This window comes from Mustela nigripes, chromosome 6 (genome assembly GCF_022355385.1).
Source record: "Mustela nigripes isolate SB6536 chromosome 6, MUSNIG.SB6536, whole genome shotgun sequence".
Lineage (NCBI taxonomy): Eukaryota > Metazoa > Chordata > Mammalia > Carnivora > Mustelidae > Mustela > Mustela nigripes.
Genome location: NC_081562.1, coordinates 128,636,143 through 128,662,557, shown reverse-complemented (window position 1 = coordinate 128,662,557; position 26,415 = coordinate 128,636,143). Strand labels below are relative to the sequence as shown.

Here is a 26,415-nt window from a genome sequence, read left to right as displayed (position 1 = left end):
ATTGGGAAGTGGTCCCAAGACCCCCAGAAAGGGGGTGGGGGGAACCACAATGTCCCCTGTGAACACATAAGCTTGCAAAGGAATAATTAGATCCACTGCAACTGAGAGCTAACGGCTCTCATTTAGAATAGCCACAACTGGCATTTTCAAAGCCTATTAGCCAGGTTCCTCTTTCCTTTGCAGAGTCTGCAATTCTCCTTTATTCATAGCAAGGATTTTCAGGGACCCTAATAAAAATGAGAAGCCTTCATAGTCCTATAATCTGTTCATTTTTCAAAATGCTTTCACGCCTCACCACCTATTTGATTCCTGCAGCCACCCAAGACAGGTAGACCAGGTAACACAGAAGGTCTCGCTTTCCAGAAGCACAAAGAATCAGAGTGGTTGCCCCCAGGACCCAACCCCTGAGCAGCAGAAGGGGGACCACGACTCAGCCTTCCCTGCCCTCTCCTTGGTGGGTTTTCCTACACCGTTGACCAAAGGGCTGCCACCTAGTTGTTCACCGTCTTCCCACAGTGTGGCAGACAAGATAACCTCTCTGAAAGAGAACGCCCTGCGTTTCTTAAGACATAGGGTGTCCCTGCAGAAAATAGTGCCATTTAAATCCCTAGTCTTCACCAGTGTGTTTCACCATATTGAAGGCAAGTTTGCGTCCAAAATGGTTGAGTGGGAGCCAACTGTGGTGTTCTAATCTTTGTTCATGCTGTCAGTGTGACATATGAAAGAAATATGAATAAAGTGACAGGATGAAAACAAAGCTCGTGGCTGGTGTGAGATACACAGACAGGGTGTGAGCCCCACACGCACTGCAACTGGGTCAAGTTAACACCTCTTCTCTCCCCTACATATGCGGTGTGGAAAAGCTATTTATAAAATGTTTTTAAATATTTAGGACCAAATAAATCAATATTGTTGGGAAACACTTCCTCTGACCAGAACTCATTTAGTTGCCCTAGTCCCATGTGAATAACAGAACCAGGAATGTCAGGACGATCCGAGCCCAGGAATTCAACAGATGTGCCGCGCTTTCTCCGGGGAGGCCCTCCCGGGTCTGCCTTCGGTCTCCAGTCGGGGACCAGGCAGAACCAGAACAAGGGTGGAATCTCAGGAGGGCGGCCTCGTGGCTACCAGTTAGGGCTGATGGAACAAAAACAGGCGTGCGAGAAGTTACCTGGCTCTGCAGTTCGCTTTGCTGCTTCAGGCGAAGGTTTTCAGGTGTATCCGCCACGGTAGTGAAGGACTGCTTGGGGTAGTGTCTGTGGAGAAATGTGTTAAAAGAACGTAATTAAAACATTATATTGTTAAGCGATGATTTCGCACCAGTTGCTTTATCCTTCCCTCCCATCACGCTGCAGAGAGGCGTCTCTCCACGTGGCTGGACCTCTGTCTGGATCATTACTGCGGGGCCCCTCCTCTCCTTCATCCTCAGGACCCTCTGTCACCTGTCACCCCGCTACCTCCCCAAATTCCAACCTTGGCTTCTCTACTCACTGCCTGCCAGCAGCACCCAAGCATGCTCAAGGCTCTCCTAACCTTTACTACCTCTCCCTCCGACCATACACTAATCTAGCCCGCAGAGCTGGATTCTCTTCTCTCCTTCGAAGAGGCCGAAACTCGCGGTCCCTGCTCGTCTCCTCTCCAGCTCTTTCCTCAACACTGTGCATGCTGGCTTCTAGCTCCGGCTTCCAGAAGTTTCTCTGGGCAAGCTGTAATATAACTCCCTGTGGACACATGCAACAGACATCTTTTTGTCTTCCTCTGCTGGACTGCTGCTCCATCGGAAATGTCCTCTCTCTCTCGGTCTCTATGTTACCGCACATTCTTGGCCTGGCTGTCCCTTCTCTGTCTCCTGTGGATTCCTCTCTGTCTGCCCACCCCCGCTCAGGGTTCTAACACAGCTTCTTCTCTTCTCACTCTACGTCAGGGAGCTGTTGGGTAATCTCTGCATACATGCCGACTACTCGCAAATCTAGCCCAGCAGGCTCTCCAGGACCCCAGATCCACTGGCATTTCCACTTGTGTATGTTCCGCACCCACCATAAACTCAACCAGTCTGACACTCAACTGTCCAATCCCCCACCCCATCCCCAAGACAGGGTCCTCCCTCTTATTCACTCTTGCATTTATTCATGCCCATTGCCCAAGCCAGAAACCAGGGGATAATCATGTCTTCTCACACATTCAACCAATCAATTGCCAAGTCTATTGATTTCATGTCCTAAACACACCACGGATATATTTACATTTCCCTCTCTACTGCATTTTTCACGACAGGCCACATTTTCCTTTCAGGTAACTGTAACCCTTGCCAGCCTTTCCCTTCCAAGCCAAACTGCCAAAACAAGCATTTTAAAATACCAATCTGATTACAACACCTCCGAGTACGACTGTTCAATGTCTTCCCAGGGACTGGAGAACAAAGTCCAGGCATTTTTGCCCCTAAATCCTCCTCCACAGTTGTCCTGCTCACTCGCCATGCTCCACCCATGGAGCTCGCCCTTGTCCCTCCCACCTCCTCCCCCACAGGCCGCTCTCCTGGCCCAGAACACCCACCCCTCCGCACACCCCGCTTCTCTAGCTGACTCCTCTTCATCAGCCAGGCCTTGCCTTGGATGTCACTTTCTCCAGGAAGCCCTCCTGGCCTCCCTGGTGGGCTCTGGAAGGTACTTTCCTTCCTGCTGTAATTTTTAAATTCATCTGCGTGCTCCTACTGACATGTCCTGTCTCGACGAACAAGGAAAGTTCTGTGTCAGCGAGAGCTGGCCATCTTGTCTCCTGTCAGAGCACACTGACCACCTACCAGAGTCTGGTTCATCATAGGACTTCAGTAATGTGTGCAAATATTTGTGGAAGGAAGAAAGGTAGGAGAGAGAGGGAGATTAGAGTGAGCCATGTGTGGGCACCTCGGTGGCTCAGTCAGTTCAGCATCTGCCTTCGACTCAGGTCATGATCCCAGGGTCCTGGGATCGAGTCCCACATCAGGCTTCCTGCTCAGCAGGGAGTCTGGTTCTCCCTTTCCCTCTGCCCCTCCATCCACTCATGCTCTCTGTCTCACTCTCTCTCAAATAAATGAATATTTTAAAAAAAAGAGTGAGTCATGTGACCACAGCCCAAGCTTCACCATGCTGTGGGATAGATGGTCACACACATGCAAACACACAGGCCCTCCTTGTGACCAAGTGAGGGCATCTGCTCCTTCTGTGTGAGGAAGGGTACAAACACTGGCTCATGGTTGCCTCTTCCCCACGCTCAGCTGACCCAGGACGGGTATCACCACCTGCTGGGACTCTGTCACCACGCTCAGAGCTGTCCCTCAAAGAGCTCCCTCCCTCTCTGGCCCCTCTCGTTGGTGATGTCCACCCTGTGTCTCTTACTGTGGTTTCTCAAAAGTCCCCTCCACCTCACTCTCCTTGTAGATGCTTCTTTCCAGCCTCCCGTTCCTGGCTTCCCCTGAGAAGGCTGAGGGAGCCATCTCTGGTCAGTGCCAATAAACTCTGCGTGTCCTTCCAACAGTGTCCCCAGCACTTTGGAAATCAGGATTAAAGATATTTTGTAGTCCCGTGGAGTCAGACTCACAACAGGAAATGTGCAACATGGCCTCATTTTCCCAGCATTCTTCAGAACTAAACGTCCCATATAAGAAAAGACTCCATTTTGAGGGGAGGGGGTTTGGGAGAAGGGGGTAGGATTATGGACATTGGGGAGGGTATGTGCTTTGGTGAGTGCTGTGAAGTGTGTAAACCTGGTGATTCACAGACCTGTACCCCTGGGGATAAAAATATATGTTTATAAAAAATAAAAAATTAAAAAAAAAAAAGAAAAGAAAAGACTCCATTTAACTGAAGCTCAAAACCCCACCACTGCTGAACACATCTGAACTATTTTAATCAATATCCTTCAAAAACCTTTTATATAATTATCCTGCCTTCCTAGAGCATCTACAACGCTAATTTAAATTTTGTCATCATACCTTAGCGTCAGCTTCGTAGATATTAACAGATCACGATGTAAAGCAGGACTAGTGCTACTTTGAAAGTGGTAATTAAATCCACTCTCAGGAAGTTTAGCCCATTGAGACCCTGCGGTACCACAGGCTAACCCCGTTGGGGGCCAGACACTGGGAGATAACCTGATCCTGCTTATTTCTGGTTAATTAAAAAGTAAATAGAATTTTTTAAGTAGACATGATTTTAAAACTAAGCAGGATTTTAAATTAAACAGCATCCTGAGATGGCAAAGTGAATGTGGGTGGGGTAGGTACCGTCTTTAACGGCTTCTCTATGGGCATGAGAAGTTCATCAATGCCAGGCAAAAATCATTTTTATTTGGATACTGATGAAACTTCACTTGCCCACACCACCCATACTGCCCATCCTGAAGTATCATTTCCTGAAAAATCATCTAAGTCTTCTCCTCATTTGATTTGACCATGAGACGAGGTGACAGCTCTGAACTTAAATAGTACGTGCATAGAAATAAAACACCACTTTTCTAAGTCTGCTTCTGGCACACCATGCTGAGTTCTCAGGGGTCAAGGGCTACACTAGAAGACAAGGAAACAAAATGAAATCTTCTGGTGCTTTGGTTTTTTTAGAAGACGAGCTGGTGGCCACAGAAGCGAACCTAACAGGCCTCACAATTTCATGGAGGACTAGAAACAGACAGCAATACTTTGCACCTTTCCAACCCTGAAATGTAATGATTCTGTAAGGGTAGGTTCATTGATACATCCCATAACTTCGTCTAAAGATGCATAACAGGGGGCACCTGGGTGGCTCAGTGGGTTAAAGCCTCTGCCTTCAGCTCAGGTCATGATCCCAGTGTCCTGGGATGGAGCCCCACATCAGGGTCTCTGCTCCATGCAGAGCCTGCTTCCTCTTCTCTCTCTGCCTACTTGTGATCTCTGTCTGTCAAATAAATAAAATCTTTTTTAAAAAAATTCTCTTTCTCCCTCTGCCCCTCCCCCACTCCCTCTCTCAAATAAATACATAAATACAAATTTTAAAAAAATAAAATAAAGATGCCTAATGGGAAGAAATTATCTAAAATTTTGACCTAGGAGAAAAAGTTTAATATTAATAACCAAAATAATTAATGCTGGGAGAAAGGAGGAGTTTATATCTGAAAATACTAGGGATCATGAGTAATATAATGGATTTCTCAACACCATGTCTATGTAGTCACATCCGTCTACAGTAATCCAATAATATTCTGCTCTGAAGTCATCATCGCAACTCTTCCCCACCACACTTACAGAAGAAGAAAAAAAAACAGATGTGGAAATAAACTGAGGGCACAGTTGTCTCTCACGGGATCATAGGTACAGAGAAGCAGAGCATCTGCAAATTAACGGATGGTACCATACAGTTAATCCTAGCTCTTTCTAAATACCATATTTAAATGGTGATAGAAAGTCTTTAGAAAATAAATGCCTGAATAGAAATCTTAATGAAGGTAGATTTCATCACCAGGCCTACAGGAGGTGTGTTTTCTCCTAGCCCATATTAGGGATGAGAATTTAAGACAGAAGGCATTAAGGCACAAGAAATGGATATTCAAAGAGACCCAAGAAAAAAGTTTTAAAATAATAATAATAATAATAATAATAATAGTACAAAAGAAAAGGTGGATGAATTGGTACATTGACACGTTTCCTGGAAATGCGGCATATCATACACTGGGAGCTGGTTGAAAGATCTGGGAGAATACTGTGGGATGTTGAAGCATCGTAAATAGAAGTCTCTTAGCTGAAGTACACAAGAATTGGATGAAATGTCTGTATCAAACCAGGCTGCCAGCTGCAATAAACCCAGATTCCCGTGAAATGCTATAATCAGAATAAAAAGAGAAAGAATCAGGAGAATAACAGAAGACAACATCTGAAACAGCAAAGTTAGGTTACAGAAAGGAGACTTCCAATTTTTTTTTTTTTTTTTTATCTCTGTGAGATTTCACTGATTTGAACAGAGGAAGAGTGATATGCAAACCACTGAGCTGGTCAGGCTGAGAAACACAGTGTAAGCAAACTGGAACCTCCATGGACATGGTTATGAGAAAAAACACGCACAAGAATGTGAGCATCCAGAACCTCACTTTTTATCCAGAGCCCAGTGGCCCTGAAACCAAATTTCCCAGGTTTGGACCTAGATCTTCCAACGTCTAGCTGTGTGCCTTTGGGCAGATTTCATAACCTCTCTGGGCTCACTGTCTTCATCAGCAAAATCACTATAATGGTTACACCTCTTAGGCTTATTCCAAAATTAACACCTGTAAAGCCTTTCAAATAATGTTTGGCTCATAATAAGAATTTAATAAAATATCTATTATTGATAATAATATCATTATTACCATAACTACCAGTAGGAGTACTTTCTCTTTGCTCTGCACAGCAAACTGACTTAACCTCAGTGCCTCCTTATGTCATCTATATAAGGGAGATAAAAGTCAGCAGGTTGTTGCCAGAACCACATAAAAGAACTTTATAAATGGAAAAATACTGTAAATGTGAGATATTAATAAGCCAACTAGATGTATGAAGGTAAGGTCTTTATGAATTTATTTATCGTAAGTCGTGTGTTAGCATGGTTCCTGCACAGGACATCTGGTAACAGGCATGGTCTGGAGACATTTTTGATTATCCGTCGTTTAGGGCAGGTGGTGGGGTGGGCAGCTGGGGGCAGAGGCAAGGGAAGCTGCTGAACATCCCATAATGCACAGAACAACCCCCGTCCCCACCCCAATGGAGACTTAGCCTGTCCAAAATCACCAATACTGCTAAGGTTGAGAAACCCTGTCCAAAACTGCCAATACTGCTAAGGTTGAGAAACCCTAAATAATAGATATAAACCTCAAGCATTATAGAAGTCTACTAATATTAAAACTGCCAGCTCCTTCGAACCAATGGCCACTCTCTGTTTTCATTCCCGTCTGCCCTGCAAAGTCAAACACCCCCCGCCTCCCCCTTGTCCTCTGCCACACTGCCGGTCAATTACTCCTGTCTGAGCCTTCTCCCCCGTGAGCACTTAATTCTTTCCTCTGTAGCTTTTTGTTTACTTGACCATGTTAAAGTTCCACTCAAACTAGAAAATGTGAGAGCAGAACTCAGGTGTCAGAAGAATCTGTTATGACATCATCGTTTCCTTACGGGTCTCGCACAGAAGAGAGTGAACACAGCAGGCCTGCTTACATGGTGGGCCCTCAGCCCATTTCTAAGAACTTGGACTTGGGGAGGGTTCCCACCACCATTAACTGATAAGACTGTGTCCAAGCTGTACAAACAATAGGGTTTACCCTGAACACTTGCTTTCTCTCTGGGAATCTGGAATTTGGGTACCTGCCAGACATAAGTTGCCTCTACGAAGAGCCCCCAGTGAAAACCCTGGGAACTGAGTCTCTAACGAGCTTTGTTGGTTGGCAACACTTGACACACGTCATGAACCGTTGCTGGGAGAATTAAGTGCATCCTGTGAGACTCTACTGGGGGAAGACCCTGAAAGCTTGTCTGCTGTCCTCTGGATCTGGCACCATGCACCTTTTCCCTTTGCTGATTTTGCTTTGTGTATTTTCCCTATAATAAATCACAGCCATGAATACAACTCTATGCTGAGTCCTAAGAAACCTTCTAGAGAATCATCAAACCTGGAGGTCTTGGAGATTGCCACATAGGACACTTTGTTCCTAACAACACATCGTTCATGAAAGAAAAAGTGTACCAACATTTTTAATATACTATCTACTTCAAGAAAAAGCAAGTTCAACTCTTAAGAACTTTTAAAAGGTAAAAGTTCTGACCTCACATTATTAACCTGGCTTTTCAGCCCTGACTTTCGGAATTAGGTCAGGGCCCAATGACTTTACTTTACACTGTCTTTACACGCTCTGGTCTTAACCAAAGAAGTAATGTCATCCAAGGGCCAGGATCATAACTGATATTTTGTATGGTGGGGAAATGATAGAAGGTTTCAAGGTAACTTTGAGTATTTCTCCCAGATCTGAACAACTCCATTGTTGCGCATCATTTAAAATTATCTTTAAAGAAAAAAACATTGAAAAATAAATCTGAGAGAGATTACCACCAGCAGATCATCTATGAATTTATTTAGAAAGGATGCACTTCAGCATGAGAGAAAATACCTCCAGAACAAGCTAACATGCAAAGAGGAATGGTAAGCAAATCAAATGGTAAGTGTGCAACACACACACATGCACACATGCACACACATTGTGTGGAATGATAACAGTATTATCTGAGGCTGGTTGTTTTTTTTTTGTTGTTGTTGTTGTTTTTCCAGGAAAAGCTAACATATTGGAAATCAGATTGAGAGGGTAGTAGAAAATTAGTATTCTAAGGTCCTTTCTTCATGAGAAAGGTTAGGTTAAGGGTGAAGGACAAAGGTTAAATCCTTGCTGAATTTTAGACTGTGCTTCAGCAAATGTGGTAATATTTTAAGGGTGACCACAGAAAATGGAAAACACTATGTGAAGTCAAGTCCTATTGAAGGGGAAAATCAAATTTTTTTAAAATACTAAAATGCTGGGGTGCCTGGGTGGCTCAGTGGGTTAAAGCCTCTGTCTTCAGCTCATGTCATGATCTCAGGGTCCTGGGATCAAGCCCCGCATTGGGCTCTCTGCTCAGCAGGGAGCCTGCTTCCTCCTCTCTCTCTCTACCTGCCTCTCTGCCTACTTGTGATTTCTGTCTGTCAAATAACTAAATAAAAATCTTTAAAAATAATATAAAGTAAAAAAAATATTTAAAAAATACCAAAATGCTTATGCAATAAAATAAAAAAGAAAGAAAACAGAAAGAAAAAGAAGCATAGAATAAACAAGACAAATAGAAATTTAACCATTGGGAGAAACAATTCAAAAATCACAAAAATAGAAATGGGTGAAAATTGCCAGCTAAAACACTAATAGATTCATATTTTTTAACTTAACTTTAAAATAACTACATTTGTGTAAGACAAAACACACTTTAAAAATAAAGGCATTGGGGGGCTGCCTGGGTGGCTGAGTGGGTTAAGCCTCTGCCTTCAGCTCAGATCATGATCTCAAGGTCCTGGGATCGAGTCCCACATCAGGCTCTCGGCTAGGCAGGGAGCCTGCTTCCTCCTCTCTCTCTCTCTACTTGTGATCTCTCTCTGCCAAAGAAATAAAATCTTTAAAAAAAAAAAAAAGAAAAAAGAAAAGAAAAGAAAGGCATTGGGGAGCTTGGGTGACTCAGTCAGCTGGGATTCCAGCTCTTGATTTCGGCGCAGGTCATGATCTCAGGTCATGAGAGCAAGCCCCATGCCAGGCTCCATGCTCAGTGCAAAGTCTGCTTGGAATCATCTCCCTCTCCCCCCAGCCCCCACACAAGCTCTCCCTCTCTCCTTCTCTCTCTCAAATAAATTCTTTTTTAAAAATAAATAAAGACATTATTAAGAATAGAAACACTACACAGTGATAAAGTTTCAATGCACAAAAAAAAAGTATCATCCTGAATTTAGATGTACCTGATATTAGTATCAACCAATCATTTAAGATTTGTGCGTGCATATGTGTATTTATAGAGAAAGGGGGAAGGAGCATACATGTATGCAAAATTGATACGGGGAAAAACTGGCATATCCACCAACACGGGGAAAGATTTCAACATCCCTCTCCCAATTATTTCTAACCAATAAATATATCAAATATGTGGAATATGGAATTCATGCAATAATACTGGTAATGTCTCAGGGCGCCTGGGTGGCTCAGTGGGTTAAGCCTCTGACTCTTGATTTGGACCCAGATCATAAACTCAGGGTCATGGGATCAAGTTCCGCATCGGGCTCCATGCTCAGCAGGGATTCTGCTCGAAAATTCTGTGTCCTCTCCCTCCCATCTGGCCCCCCCTCTCTCGACCACCCCCCACCACTCCACTCCCAATCACACACATGTGCTCTCTCTCTGTCCCTAAAATAAATAAATAAATCTTTAAAATATATATATTTGTAATGTCTCCATATAGGGGTGGCATTCAACCGACTTAACAACCATCAGTCAAAAAGGTCTCAGAGCATGCTCGAGCACGAGTTACTAGCAGGACTCACCAGTGTGTACTGATGACCGCCAGCCTCCCTCCAAGCACTCCCATGTGCAGGAAAAGCAGGATGCCAACACGCACCATATGGAAGGAGCAGAATAATAAAAGGAAAGGAAAACTCTCTCTGCTGGGATCCTGATTCTCTATACATGGCCTCCTACTCCCTCTGATAGAGCTTCCCTGGGGATGTGTGCCTTTGAGCCCAGATGCAATGAGAAAAGGTAACAGCGTGAAACTGGGAGCAGAGAGGCAAGATGAAGAGGGGGAGAGGGAGAGAAGGAGAGAAAGACCAGAGCTCCAACTGGGATCCACCATCACACCCTAAACAAGAGAAACAACCGCTAACCACCCTCGGGAGAAAAAAGCGTTGAGCACGAGGAGCCCGAAGAGCCTCGTGTTCTGCCCAGAGAGGCTTCTAACAGCAAAGAATCAACAGGAAGAACCACATGAGGACACACCAGCAGGCCCAGCTCTGAAGATGGGACCAAACCATCTGACTCTTGAAAGGACGTGGGGACCCTGGGGAGGGACGCGATGGAGCGGCCTCCGACTGAAGTATGAACGAATGCATTTACATCTGAGTCGCATTGTGTTCTCCCAAAAACTAAAATGTTAACAGATTTGTTTAAGGAAGACCTCCTCCGATGCCTAGAATATCTGAACTGAAGCCAGCACCAGGCTGCCACAGCACGAGGTTGGAAAACGGCAGCATACTTTCCTTTGTAAAGGCTTTTGCTGCCTGAGCACACTTTGCCAGACACACCAAAGAGTTTCCCGGGGCCATTTTCTTTTCGGTCTGAACAGCCAAAGGCCAAGAGCTGGGTTTCTTCACTCCACTCTCCGAGGCAAGCCATGGGCGTGCTCCCGTTCCTACTCTTGGGTCAGATTTCATTCCCTGAGAGAATATCTTAAAACTCACAGTCATTGGGTAGGAAAGATTTTGCTGTTAGTTTAAGAGTCATCAAGAAAAATGGCAGATCATATGAGAGAAGGAGAAAACCTGGAAGCTCTTCCTTTGAATAAAAGCTCCTACAAAATTTTATAACTATGAATGATGCTCAAAAATAATCCTACTTGGGTTATCTTTTCAGGTGTGTAAAATTGCATAAATAAAAAAATTCTCACAGTGTCTGAATGCCTCAGTCAGTTAAGCATCCAACTCTTGGTCTTGGCTCAGGTCGTGATCTATGAGATCATCTATGAGATGGGTCGCGATCTGTGAGATCGAGCCCCACCTTAGGTTCCACACTCCATGGGAGTCTACTTGGATATTTTCTTCCTCTGCCCCTCCCCTGCATGCTCACTCACTCTCTCTTTCTCTCTCTCTCTCAAATAAATAAATAAATCTTTTAAAAAAATACTCTCCCATCAATGGTCTTAAGATTCAGATGATAACATGAATAAAGGGACAATTCTATATTGTTTCTACTGAATCAATCAGTAGAATCACCAGTTAATGGGCAGAGGCATTTTAAAATATCTTTTTTACATGTTGGGGTCCATCTGGGCATTTTCTACCTACTACAACGGTTAAGTAAAAATCTGTTTGTTTACCATTAGCACCGTTCGACATCAGCCAAAGACATGTTACAGCTTTACTCCTGACATTTTTCAGGATCTTTGGGTGTAAATGCATCTTTCACTATCTTGCTGTGTCATTGATGTGACGCCTATTCATGAATTTCCTCCCACAGCCATCATCTCTTTCTTCATTCGACCACTAATCTTCTTCCCCGTAGCACTTCTATAAACAACTCACACATAATGCTGCTGGTTGCAAAACATCAATTTTATGATTAAAAAAAAAAAAAAAAAGACAGTGAATTAGAGCAAGTAAATGGGGAATGCTCTTCAGAAAGGAGGCTTATGAGCACCGCTGGTAGATCACATAAAAGCAAAAAATGGATTATGATAATGCCGGCCTCTCACACATGAAATACAAGCCCCAGCTGAAAGGAAGTACAGAACACAAACCCCCAGCTCTCCAAAGGGCAGTCGATAACCTGTCTAACAATTTACCAAATTCTCTTTCTGGCTGGAAGGGTCAAAGAACGTGCCACCTTTTGATTTACTTCCGCGGCAGGACTCCATTGTAACTTCCACCGTGTATTTACAAAAGAAGGCATTATCAAAGGGATTACACGGCAAACCTGACCTACCACAGTGGGAAATGCTTATCAGCTGTTGGGACACAGTCACCTAGATTTTGAAGAAGGGTGTAAAAGGTGAGAAATTAATACACACACACATGCACGCATGCACACATGCACACGTGCAGACACATAGAGATGTTGTTTAAGGGAAACAGGAGCTCTTGGGGACAGTCTGTATTCCCCAGGCTATTGCTGACACTGACCATGGCAATGTACAAACAGGGAAGTACCTGTGGCTGAGCCGCTCTGGGATTTGTGTCCAGGGACACCAAACACCACAGGTGATCATGGCCAAGAGGAACACGTGCAGATTTGGGACTCACGTATCTAAGATAGTCCTATAGTCCCCAAAATATTTAAAACCGTGTTTAAGGGAAAACAATATTAGAAACACAAAACATCCCATTATATTCCTTTGCTAAAGATAATAACAAATAGAGCACCTATTTAAATGCTCACTATTGGGCAACTGGGTGGCTCAGTTGGTTAAGCCTCTGCCTTTGGCTCAGGTCATGATCTCAGGATCCTGGGACTGAGCCCCGCATTAGGCTCCCTGCTCGGCGGGGACTTTGCTTCTCCCTCTGTGCTCTCTCTCTCAAGCAAAAAAAATAAAATCTTAAAAGTAAATAAAAAATAGATAAAATAAATACTCAGTATCAATAAAATAATTACTTAAGGCCTGAAGATGGGGGATAATAATAAAACAACTGTATTTTTAAGGAAAAGCCTACATAAAACTAGAAATGTAGTATCGCACCCAGCTGCACATTTTCCATAAAAATGGACTCACAGATGAATGTACGGCCCAAAAACAAGTCAAATAAAATATTCCCATAATTATAAATTATGGGAAACTTATAATGAGTAATTTTAAGAAGAACTGACACCATTGTCATAATAGTCTGTACAACGTCCAGGTGCTACCTCCCATACTCAAGGCAGACACCACTAATCACACTACTCTGTCTGAATGATCCAGAAAAGAGCCAGCTTTCTACTCAACACAGTACTCCCAGTAGCCACCGCCAAACATCCTGGGCCTCCGGCTAGATCTCCTTGCCACCAATAGACTCTACTTCTTTGACAATGGGCAGATCTGTTCCTAATTTTTCAGGCTGTAAAAGTAACATCAAGAAACTAAAATCTATTTAATCATCGGTCTCCACTGTGCAGAGAGAGAACTATTCTTAGAGAGCACGGGAACTCTTCAACACACTTCAATTTGTTCAGTTCTAAACTGTGTACATTAAATTCATTTAATGTGGTTTTAGGATAGACAGACTGAGGAGAACAAAGGGAATTATATCAAAACTGGCATCTTTCACACCAATATGTGTTGAAGGAAATGAACTCAATGTCAGATACAACATTGTCAACTATGGTGTTACCACCTGCCTCCTCAGCCTCATTGGAACAGCTCTCTGAGCAAGTCACATTCCTTTCCCAGGTACCTCAAGGCACAACCTAAGCATAAAATAGATCAACTTTTTTTGTGGTATACTTCTTTCTGAAAAAATAAACATATAAATATAAATGAATAGATAAACAAATGAACGAATGAATGAATGAATGCACTTCTTTCTTGCTATTTGATTATATAATTGCACTAAGACCCAACAGGCCACTGTACTTCTACTGTGTTCAGTGCCAAGGATGAAAAGAAAGATGTGCGGCTTTAAATGTTTTCATCACGGATGAATGGCACGGGAAGAAAAGAAGGGCTTTGTGAGAGGTCTGCCGTAAGTTTACCATTTTAAAAGAAACATAATTATTACCTTCAAACTTGTACACGTTAGCTTCAATATACTTGACTCAGATAACTTCAATAGAGTTGGCAGAAATGGCAAACCAAGCACGTCCCACCCAAAGCCCAAGGGGAATATTTTTAAATATATATTTATATATATACACACACACATACACAGAGAGAGAAAGAATGTTAGTTGTTTAAAGAATAAAAGCAACAACAGAGGAAAGATCAAAGACACCTTAGTTATTAGTCGATAGAGAGTGTCAGACTGAAAGGAAAGGGGACACTGGGGACGTCCCCAGGGTCACCGGGCTATTGAGAACGGCATTCGGACCAGCTCCTCCAGGCCTTTCCCTTCTCCATTTACTCCCTGTACAGAGTATATTCCACTGGTTCCAGTGGAGAGGTATTCACCCCATGCAGACGCCTGGGCCCGTCTCTGAAAAAAGTGAGAGACCAGCCTCGGGACAAATCCTGTCTTGATGCCTGTGATGAGGAGGACAAGCCATGAGATGACCTGCGACATCCACATCAGACATGGGTTTGGGGGAAGGAGGGGTATTCTAAAGCACCAAAACCACAGAGGATAACCGTCTTGCTTATTTTTTTTTTCTCTGTTTGCTTTCAGACCTTAAGTCTCCACCTTCACTGGCCCCATCTGTGTACCTGGCGACCTAGCCTGGTGATAGCCCCGGCCACTTAACAGCACCTGCAGAAGGTCACAGTCAGCATTCCCATTCCGGGATAAGCTCTGCTGGGAACTCAGGCCTTCCCAACTTCAGTGGAGACCCACTCCGGCTTCCTATAACCCTCAGCCTCCTCTTGGATCATAAAAAAGGACAGACAGCCAACAACCCCTAATTGTGTAAGAAAAAACCCAACAGCAAGAAAGAAATTGACAAAAAACAGCAAGAAAGAAAATGCACACAAGAGAACACAGCTAATCCTGGAGGAAATATAATTCATGCATAAGAACTTGGAAAATCATTCAAGAGGATAGCATATCATATTACATAGAATATTAAAACATAATTAAGTTATATCAACAACAGCATCAAATTGCTACAGAAAAAAGGGAAATCAAAAACACCAATGAGGGGCGCCTAGTGGCTCAGTTGGTTGGGTGTCTGTCTTCGGCTCAGGTCATGATCCCAGGGTCTTGGAATCGAGTCCCACATCGGCTTCCCTGCTCAGCGTGGAGCCTGTTTCTCCCTCTCCCTCTAATACTTACCCTGATTGGGCTCTTGCTCTCTCCCTCAAATAAATAAATAAAAATCTTTTTTAAAAAATCAACGAGTTACTTAAAGATTTAAAAATAAAAGTATACTTGAAATTAATGCCTCACAAGGACTGCAGGAGGGGGGCGGAGGGGGAGGGGAGGAGCTGACTGCGAAGGAACAGTGGGAGAGAGTTCTTTGGAGTGTGGAAGTGTTCTCTATCTTAATCATGGTGGTGCTCAGTCAACTTCATGCATATGTCAAAACTCATAGAACCATATTCCAAAAAGAGTAAATTGTACTCTCTCTAAACTTTTAAAAGTGGATTTAATAATACATGAATATGGAAATAAAATAGCCAACGGAGAGATACAGTAATGGAACAAACAAGCAACTAGTTATCTTCAAGATGGAGAGAAGAAAACCTCACATAACAAAGAGCCAAAAAAATAAAGAGAGGGGCAATATGAGAGAAAAGTTAAGAAATCTGTAAACAGGAATGCCTGGGTGGCTCAGTCAGCTAAACATCTGACTCTTGATTTCAGCTCAGGCCATGATCCTGAGACCGAGCCCCAAATCAGGCTCTGTGCTCAACAAAGAGTCTGCTTGAGACTCTCTCTCCCTCTCTCCCCCCTCTCCCTCTGCCCCTCTGCCTGTTCATTTGCTTTCTCTATCTCTCTCTCTCAAAATATATAAAATCAAGAAAGAAAAGGATGGAGGGAGGGAGGAAGAAAGGAAGGAAGGAATAAATCTGTAGGACACCTGGGTGGCTCTGTCAGTTAAGTGTTTGCCTTTGGCTCAGCTCATGATCCCAGGGTCCTGAAATCAAGCCCCGCATCAGGCTCCATGCTCAGCAGGGAGCCTGCTTCTCCTTCTCCCTATGCTGCTCCCCCTGCTTTTGTTCTCTCAATCTCTGTCAAATAAATAAATAAAATCTTTAAAAAATTAATCTGTAAACAAATCCATTTAATAGGAGGTTCAGAAACAAAGAATAGAGTAAATGAAGAATCACATACACCTTCAGTTCTAAATGACAAAACTTAAGTGTCCAGCACAAAAGAAAAAGGCCTTATAAAATGCACCATAGTGAGATTTCAGAATTCTAAAAATAATGAAAATCAGCAGAAGCTTCCAGAAAGAGGAAAAAGGTCACCTATGTAGTTATGATACCATTGGTCTTCCCTTCAGCAAAACCATGCCTTGGAAATTTTGAGGGAAAACAGTTTTATATCTCATCAAACATCAAAAATGTGACATTTGTAGTCAGAGATTCAAGTCTGCAACCTATGTTTTTAAAATATAATACAGGACATTTCCATGATGACAAAAAGATTCAAGATATGCCAAATTCAGTGGCAGCTGAGAATGACAACACATGTTTTCAAAACTCTGACTAGTGCCTACAGTACGAAATGCATCTTATCTCACAGCCTAGTTCTAGAACAAAGTAGAAAATGTTAGAGAGCATTTTTTATTTTTAATGCTGGTCTTGACCCATTCAGTGTCCTGACCCAGTAATGGGTCCAATCCACAGTTTTAAAACACAGAGCTAACAGAAGCAAAGCAAGAAAAAATAAGGCCATAACCATACAAAAGAGAGGATCTGCAGGACCTCGACCGATGGGACACTCCATTGACCCACAGAAGTTTACTGACACAGGATTATGTGCTGGAGAATATTTTTTAAATACCAACTGATGTTTTTCCTCTCAGCGTCTCCCTTTCCATCTCCCCAGCTTCTCACTCACTCTCACTCCTTTCAGAGTTCGCCACCTTCGCTCCCTCATCCGGGGTGACAGGGAAGAAAGCAGAAATGGCCAGCTAGTCTCTACTTGTGTACTTCCTGACTTGGAAAACCACTGAGAGGGTTGTGCCAGGTGTCCCTAGAGGAGAAACACTGTAGAGAGAGAGTTACCTTAAAGGAATATCCCTCAGACGAAGAGGTGAGGGGAGTGAAAAGAAAGGAGAGAGGAGATGGTGCACCCCGAGGCCTGGCTCAGAGCCCCAAGTCTAGACAGAAATGGTCATAGGCAGCCCTGAGAGGCAGTGGCCTGTGGGTCCGGGGCCTGAAGCTACATGGTGTGCACTCCCAGGCAGGACACAGAACCACTAAAACCAAAAGGTCTGGATACAATAATGAGATTCTGAGAAGTGACCTGTGCAGGCCCGGGAGTGAGAACCAGACAAGAAGACAAAGATGGGGCCTCCTCCAAAGTCCTGACAGTCTGCAAACCCCTATAATTTACCCACAATCTCAGGGAAAAGGAGAGGGAGTTCACATTTACTTATACTGAGTTTTCATTGCCCCAAAAGAATGAGGGCTTGAGTAGAAATTAAGTCGTTATAGGAAAATAAAGGTACATTTCCGTACACATTAGTTCAAGACTGACACAACACTTAACATTTCCTTCTGATTCGGCCAAACCATATATACAATTCTCCAGTGAAGACTATTTATATGAGCTTTACTTTTGGTGCCACTTTTAAAAGACTTAATTGTGTAAGCTCGGTCTATAAACAGAGCACAGAAAACTTAACTGTAATTACTGAATATATGTAAATATTATAAATATAAACCTTATTTGTTTCAATGGTAAATATCAACAGATAAAAACAAAGATTTCTCAATGATTTCTAAGAGTTTAAAGGAATCCTGGGACCAAAAGTAATGAGAACCACTGGTCCAAACCACTGTGAGTAAAATTTTCTTTTATTTTAAATTGTAAATATTTCTAATCAACAGAATTGGGTACTGGACTGAAGTAAAAGTACACATGAAAGAATTCTGGTTTTAGATCAGCTTTTGCTTATTCATGAGATCCAGAAAAATTCAGACAAGGAAAATGATTTGAATGTTTTGCTATTGCTAATTTAAAAAAAATCTTAATGAATAAATTTAAAAAAGAAAAGAAAACTTTAATGACCTTTTGTCTGAATTTCCAGATTCCAAATTGTGAGATTCAATTTAATGAGGTGGTATTTATTAATTATTTGAAAAGTAATGGTTAATAATAAATAATTTAGATTTTAATTACCTTACTGATTATTTAATTTTCAAGTATCTGATTTTCCCTCTTATCCCAAACCCCAAAATAGCTATTGCCACTTTCATATTCAGAGGTCTTTTCTGGACTGAATAACCTGCCAGCTTCATTCTAGAGCGACAGATGCTCCTACATCAAAAGTCTACAAAGATTCAATACTATAATAGCTCTGTGAAGACTGAATAAAGATGACACCATGCTTGCCAATGAAACTGAGGGAAGATTTAGACTACATGGAAAAAGCCATGGAGGAGGGAAAAAAAGAGTGTTTTATTTAAAAGAAAAATTGCTTTTACGAAAAATAAAATATAAAATGTAAAAGGTTAGACTAATTTTGTTTATGACCCCTTATTGCCAACCTTCAGCCCATTCTTAAGTCCATTTAACTTAAAATAACTAGAATGATACGTATGTAGAGAGCCATACTGCATTCCCTTTACTGTGAAAGATCCAACACTAATAATAACTACATCTACTGAGAGCATTTACTGTGAAGGGAGGCACTTCTCGGAGGACTTGTGTTCAATATCTCAGTTAATTCTCCTCAAGACCTTATGAGGTAGGTACTGTTATCGTACAGCTAGTCAGGGTTGGGTCCAGAAATGGAACACGTGTCCGCCTCACCAGTGGTGTGTGCGCAGAGCCAGCTCAGGCTGGCTTCTGAGAGCAGACTGTTAAATTCTGGGGAATTTTGTGGGCAAAACACGAAACACGCCGTTTTAAAAACTTAAAGGGTGTAAACTTCAGAGTTAAATAAGTTATAATACAATCCAAGTTAATAAATACTCTAATCTCATCACTTCCTAGTTATCTGACCATATCTTTTATTTCTGTGCCCTTGGTGCTACTTACACCTACTCTGTCTACAAAGGAAAACACTCTAAAATGTATGCCGTTCTGTATCTCTTCCCAATCCTATGTTCTGAAATGTCAGGTTGGTGTCTTAAAATTAACCATGGTGGTTATATTTTCACCATTGGGGGGGGGGGAGGCAGACACTGCCAATCAGGCCTTCTGTTCTCCCCCAGAGCCGACTGTTAACCATTCTCCAGCACTCCCCCAGATTCCTCCTGCGAACCACAAGCTCTTCACACAACACTGTCCTCTGTCACCTGATAAAAACATTATACATTAATTTTGATTAACAAAAACAAATGGCTTTCACAGGGAGGCTTTGCTTTCACTCAGAAAATGAAACCACATGAAAAGTAAAAGTTGTTCACTCCGTTGAACCATTTAATTGAGTTCTCAGAGAAGGACTTTGCTTTCTGGTTCAAAAATAACATTTCCCAAGAATCAAGAGAGGGGTGGGAAAAGTCTGCTCTGTAAACAAACAAACAAACAAACAAACCAAAAGGAATACGTTTCCACCAGGATCTTCCTGCAACCTACTTCACCACTTCTACTGAAGACTCACGTCAGACAGAAGTAGTTGTCTTTCCCAAATAGCGTAGATTTGGTATGTGTCCCGAAACGGGTCTGAGAGTACAGTTCAGCAGTCCCCTTTCCTCACTCCACACTAGCACCCTTCCGTCCGATGCTTCACATCCAACAGATGGTAGCACCATTTTCCATGCTTTTCTTCTTTCAGTAAAATGGAGCAACACCAACCAGTTGTCAATCTACAAAAAGACAGCACTCGGCATTGACTAATTTAGAAGCAGCCTTGTCAGAATTTTGAAAGCCTGCAATCATAAAAATCCAAGATCTTCAAGTGTGCTTTCGATGCACAACGAAAGAGATAATTAGCTCCTTTCCTTGAATACTTAACTTTCCTGTGTAAGAGGGACAGCTGCTAGATATCATTCTTCAAAATTTAATTTTCTCTAACAAAATAACACGCATGTGACTCCTATCTGTGCGTACAGACACACATATATGATTAAAAGATTTATCTTATTAATTTATTTATAAACTAGATTTTCTTTTTACCCCAAAAAAATCTGTAGATGGGAATACTGTAAAAGGGAAATATTTTACTATCATCACCTTTCCTACTGAGAGGGTTGCAAATGTTGGAACTGTCACTCCTCGGTAAAATATCTGGGAAGCCAGAACACTGAGGTCTCTCAAACCTTCATTCTTTCAACAAGTAATTATTAGGTATCTAATAACAGTATTGTTATATTTATTCAACACAGATGTATCAGACTATGCAATCCCATATATATGATTATGTATTTGTTTTCAATTATCACCAATCAAATATCATAAATAAAAAGAGTTGCCCGAGTTCAGGCTGGGAGGAGAGAATTGTCAAGCGACAAATCTGAGCCATTAGTCTATATCACCACGAGCACACCACTGTCTAAAGCTGCCTCCTACAGAACGGTTTTGGAATAAGGTAGGACATTCCGTTAAACAGGAAGCTGATGTTGGGTAATGTGATTACAAGCTTATGTTTTCCCTAAACAGTGCTCCATGGAAGACGACAAATTCCATGGAATGTAAAAGAAAAAAAAAAAGTTAAAAAAAAAAAAAAGAAAAAGAATGGGGAGTGCTCTGTCATCAAACAGACTTGGACAATCACAGACGAACAAATTTAAACAGATCTTCACTGCACGACTTCTCAGATTTGGTCCTTTTCTGCCAGGAACAACTTACACGGCAGCTGTTCCTCAGAACACATCCTGAGAAATGCTCATTTATCAGCACATCAGCCTAAGTCATACTTAGATTGGAAACGAATGTGTAGAAGAACAGGAAATGAGTTCGCACAACTGTCCACAGATTCTTCGCTGGGCACTGAGGTGGCCAGCACAATGCCTCTCCCTTTGCTTTCCCTTGAACTTGTTCTGCCTGGCCGCTGAACAACCAACACCTGTCCCCGCCTGTGTCCCCTTCAAATGCCCAAGTTCCCAGACTCTCCTCTGCTCTCCCCAACCACCCCCTCAAAGCAGCACTTGTGGAACTCACACTAGACAACCCACCGTATCAGCGCTGTGTCCCTAACTACCCATATGCTTCCCAACGGGAGGAGGGGAACTTGCAAAAAATAGTGAATGAAGAGATGAGTGAACAGGCCACTGGAAACTAGTGAAAATTAAACGGTGTGGCGGGCTTGAAATACAGACATTCAGAAGTTCGTATTTTCATATGAAGATAAAGCTTTTCTCTGCAGGGACATCCAGATTATCATTGGCTTCCATAAATTGTTAAAATTAAAATTGAACCCTTAAAAGTCCTTAAAATTATTCCTTTGACTCTGGACCACAAGTTTAAAGTCAGGAACTTTGTTGTGGTTTCTAAATTATGGGAAATACTACAGTAAATTAAGAGAATCCAAAATGAAATCTGGTCGCTCAAATATTGAACAAATCATAATTCGTTGAAATTTTTAATTTACACATTGAGAGAAACATGTTCCTTTTCTTGTAGGTATCACAAGCCCAGTCCTGCAGCACCAACTGCTGAAAACTGAAAACCCACCAAAAAATGCTATTGAATTCAGTACTCATAAACTCAGAAGACACCAGAAACACGGTGAATGTCTGACTTCTTAAAACATAAATCCTCTTTGGCCAAGAAATAAAAGCAGACATGTGACTTCTCATTTGCTTCCTACCTCTAAAATATTGGGATTCTGCAGTGCCACATTAAAAACCAAATTTTGATATTTTTATTGTTTGCCACTTCTTTTTAATAAGTGAAGGGGGAAATGTCTGTTTTGGATAGAGAAAGAAAAAGAACCATACATACAGTTTTAGTGTATCTCTTATAGTTTTACATTTTCCAGGAAGCATGATTTATAGCATAAAAATTTTATGAATGTGTCTGCCAACCAGCCTTTTCAGATGCACCAGCAATAGTTGCTAATGACACCCTAATAATAAAAAATCCGCAAATTTAAATCATGGGGAAAAAAGCAAATCATTGTTTAGTCACTTTTACTTAATACATACGGGTTTTTTTTTTCTTTATGTCTTGCTGATTTACTCAGGAACAAATAAAAAATTGTTGCAAGTTATATACATTGATTATGGTCATGAACCAAGTGATGATTGAGACATTCCTTGTCAAAATGTCTGTCAATATTTGAATGAATCACTTCCTGTCTGGGAGACCTATTCCCAAGGACAGTATCCAGGCAGGCACTTGATAAGGAGAATGGGACAGAATAAAAATATTTTACAGGACTCTGGAATGCTTTAGTTATTTCTAAAGAAGTTTGAAACTCACATTTCTTCTAACCTCATTCAATAACAGATCTCTTTGTACTTAATATCTTCCCAAATGAAGCCACAAGAACCATTTTTTAATATATTCTACCTTGTCCCACACATAAATTAAAGCAAACGTAAATTAACATTTAAACATATTAAACTAAACATAAAATTAATTAAGGCCACGTAAACAGTGGCTAAATTCATAGTAGGAGCGAAACAATGTGCTGGAGTTTTATGGAAATCTAGTACCAAAGTAGAAAAAACAACTATGGTATGAGTCAGAAGAGATGATTCTCTGTGACCTTGACTTCATTTCAAGAGACTCCCTTTCCTCATATTGTCAAGAGAGACTATAATACCTTGAGTGATGTTGTCAAAGACCATCCACTGAAGTAAATCATGAAAGGGTATAATAAATTTCAAGTATTACTCACTTTGCCAAGAGGGCCACTTCTGGCCCACAATGATATTACCATACAGTTTCTAAGTTTCCCTCCTGTGTGGGGTACACAAGCCCCACAGAATATTTATACAGCTGATAAATCCAGAATCTACTCAACAAAAGAGTTCTGAATGTCGCAATATCAACATATCTTTGAGCAAAATGAGCAGCTTTCCAAGACAAAAATTTCCACTGTGGCAGCTTCACCAAGAGGAACATCCTGCACTGAATTCTTACAGGATCCCTTGTCATTTGCCTGGGTACCTTCGATGCTGTTGTTTTCCCCTCACACACTGGGCTGAAGGAGTCGGTGTTCCATCAGTCACTGTGACAGCCCCACATTACAGATCAATGTAATTTGTTTATTGACTTCTGAATACCAAATTCCTCCAAGGAGAGTCACAGATCCACAACATGCTGGGAAAACATGGCTGGAAAACATGTAAATACAGACGTGCCCTGACAGCTCCTGATGGCTGCCATTCAGAAAATCTCCCAGAGTGCACTTCTTCCTTCAAGGGCCATTCTACTCTTGAACATGATAAATTTCTTTAAAAAAAAAAAACACTAGGTAACAGAAGGCAAACAATAGGTTTAGTGCCACATGAGTTTTAAAAGCACAAAAATGGTAAAGATGTAAATTAGCCAGGTCCTTCAGATTAACAAAACCAAGAGAAGTTTGGTTATATATAAGAGATTGATAGATATGGAGAGAGAGAGAAAGAAATGTTTATTTTAAGGAACTGGCTAAGTCTGAAATTTGCAGACTATTCTTGCAGCTGGAGACTCAGGGAAGAGTTAAATATTGCATCTGAAGTCTGGAGGCACAACTGTTCCTTCTCTGGGAGACTTCAGTCTCTCTTTCAAGGCCTTCAACTGATTGGATGAGGCCCACCCAATTACGGAGGGTAATCTGTTTTACGCAAAGTCCACAACCTAAATATAAATCCCATCTAAAAAATACCATCGTAGCAACATCCAGACTGCCATTTGGCAAAAAACTGGGTCCCAGGGCCTGGCCACGGTGACTCACAAAATTAAGCATCACAGTTGTTTTTCATATTGGGGCTATATTTTTCACTATAGAGGTAGCTACTGTCTGGCAGACTCACCCCACACTCAAGGTCTAGGAACCTTGCACTTTCAGAGGAGGTATTTTACCAGTTTATTGGGTATGTGAGTAAGAACCTAGTAAATTCACTTATCTTAACCAAGCTCCTAAAAAGACTGATTACAAATCAGAAACAAATCTAATGACATAGTGTGAGATACCACACTCCCCCAGTGCCTAGGGTGCATTTCATCTACCTCTCCTCTACCTATTGAATTCTTTTTATTCTTTGAAGTGTCTAATCAAATACCATAATCTCCAAAAGTCTTTCCCAGTCCACCCAACCAAATTAAGCCACCTGTCCACTCTGGCCTGTTACTCGCTCGTTTCCTCCTGCTCTGCTGGTTGGTGACTATTCTCGTGCTTCCCCCCCCCCACCCCCTTTCCCACTGTAGTGACATAATCTGGTTCCTTGCTGGCCGAGACTGTGTTTCCACATCTCTATCCTCTAAGCTGGGAAGAAGGAGGCCACTTCAAGGCAAAGTGAATTATGTATTACAGAAATTTTTCCCTCCCCATACTCTTTTTTTTTTTTTTTTTTAATTTTTAAGCATTCGTTCTTATTGGTATAAAACCTCAACTGGCTGGAAAATATTGCCTCTCCAAAATGCTTCTTCCCTGGAGAATGAGGGTGTCAGATTCCCAAGAAACCAAGATAAAAATCAAAGCTTACTGATGAACAAGTGTAGGAATTGGATGACCTTGGATGACTGAAGAAAGGGAAAGAGGAGCTAATTAATATCTAGGGTTCTTTCAAGCTCTGAGCTCTAGATAATTCAACCTGATAAACTTCTATCTGCTAACTGCACACTGTTCTTTGAGTTTACCAGGGGCACCTGCATGGCTCAGTCAGTCGGGTGTCTGTCTTCAGCTCAAGTCCTGATCTGAGGGTCCCGGGATGGCTCCCTGCTCATTGGGGAGTCTGCTTGTCCTTCTCTCTCTCTCTGCCCCTCCCTTCCTTGTGTGCTCTCGCTCTCTCTCCCTCACTTTCCCTCTCTCTCAAATAAATAAATAAAATGTTTTTTTAAAAATTGGGTGTACCAGATAGCCTCTCTTTTTGTTGGACATGACTAGATAAATGATAAATTCTCATTTCCCAATTTTACTTTTTCTACATTTCTACTGGGACTGTCTGACTTCTGGGGGTTTTTTACCTTTTTTTTTTTTAACCTTTTTTTACCTTTTACACCATCATCATAACAACTGCATTTTAAACATATTAACATCAATCTTCACAACTAACATGCAAGAGGGCTGTTTCATTCCCTCCATCTTACAGATGAGAAAACTAACAGACACAAAATACTCTGCCCAAAGTCATAAAGCTGTCTGGCTTCAGGGCCTGTGCTTTCTCCAGGACATAACACTACTTCTCATGTTCATGCTTTAGAATTCCCAAGTCAACACACCAGTTTTCATTGACTTCACAGAGGCGGACTGCTTCCTGAGGACATGAGGAAAGCATCCTAACTCTCTCTCCTTTTTCTTACCTCAGATCACATGAGGAAACTGGTTACTCAGGCTAGGTTTGCTTCGAGGGTCACCAACCATCCTATTTTGCCACGGGCTGAGTGCTTTCCTAATAAGCAAGACTTTCAACATGAAAACCCAGTAGTTCCAGGTAAACCATGATGGCTGGTCATCTGTTTCCTGAAGGTGGAAAGTACAGCCACCATGTGGGCTCCTGTCAGCTTTGGTCATGTGGTTTTCAGGCCCCTAGCTCTGATGACTTGTTCTTTTGCCTACTGACTCTACTCCTGGATTTGGCCGCCTTCTACTGTGGAGTCTCCAACGAACCACATATGAACTACAATGAGCATCCTTTTTCTTTAGGAGAAACTACAAACCCCCAAAGCTGAGGTAGCATTAAAAAGAAGAAGAAACACCAACGCTGGTGTCTGGAGATGGGAAAATACCACAGCAACCTCAACCTGAGGGCAATCCCCTCACTCTTCTCATACACACAAGCCCTTCAAAGCTAGATCTGTGAAAACAGTCAAATGGCGGGAAATGAAGCACCCAGAAAAACTCTACTGACCATCGGTGTGCAAAAATCACACCCATGTGACCTAAAAAGTAAATCCGAACAAACTTGAATTAATAAGGAAAACCTAAAGTACTAGAAAGCTGCATATAATAACTAAAGGCAGAGATATTAAGAAGCTATAGCAATGAAGTGGGGTTTTTTTCTAACTTTTAATGACTTTTTTTTTAAGATTTTATTTATGTATTTGACAGAAAGAGAGACAGCGAGAGAGGGAACACAAGCAGTCAGGGGGAGTGGAAGAGCGAGAAGCAGGATTCCCACCAAGCAGGGAGCCCGATGTAGGGCTCAATCTCAGGACCCTGGGGTGACCTGAGCCGAAGGCAGACACTTAACCACTGAGCAAGCCAGTCACCCCATAAGAGACACTATAGAGCAGGAGTGGCAATCCTTATATCAGATCAATTAGATTTTAAGCCAAA

General features: G+C 42.0%; 1 protein-coding gene across 2 annotated transcripts in view; it reads right to left on the bottom strand.

Annotated features, from left to right (window-relative positions):
• NEBL (nebulette) overlaps window positions 1-26,415 on the bottom strand; it is a 362,713-nt gene that overhangs the window by 238,545 nt on the left and 97,753 nt on the right. For both annotated transcript variants that reach the window (XM_059404213.1, XM_059404214.1), the window contains exon 3: window positions 1,172-1,256. In XM_059404213.1, the coding sequence (XP_059260196.1) occupies window positions 1,172-1,256 (85 nt within the window). The remainder of the gene's footprint in view (window positions 1-1,171; window positions 1,257-26,415) is intronic.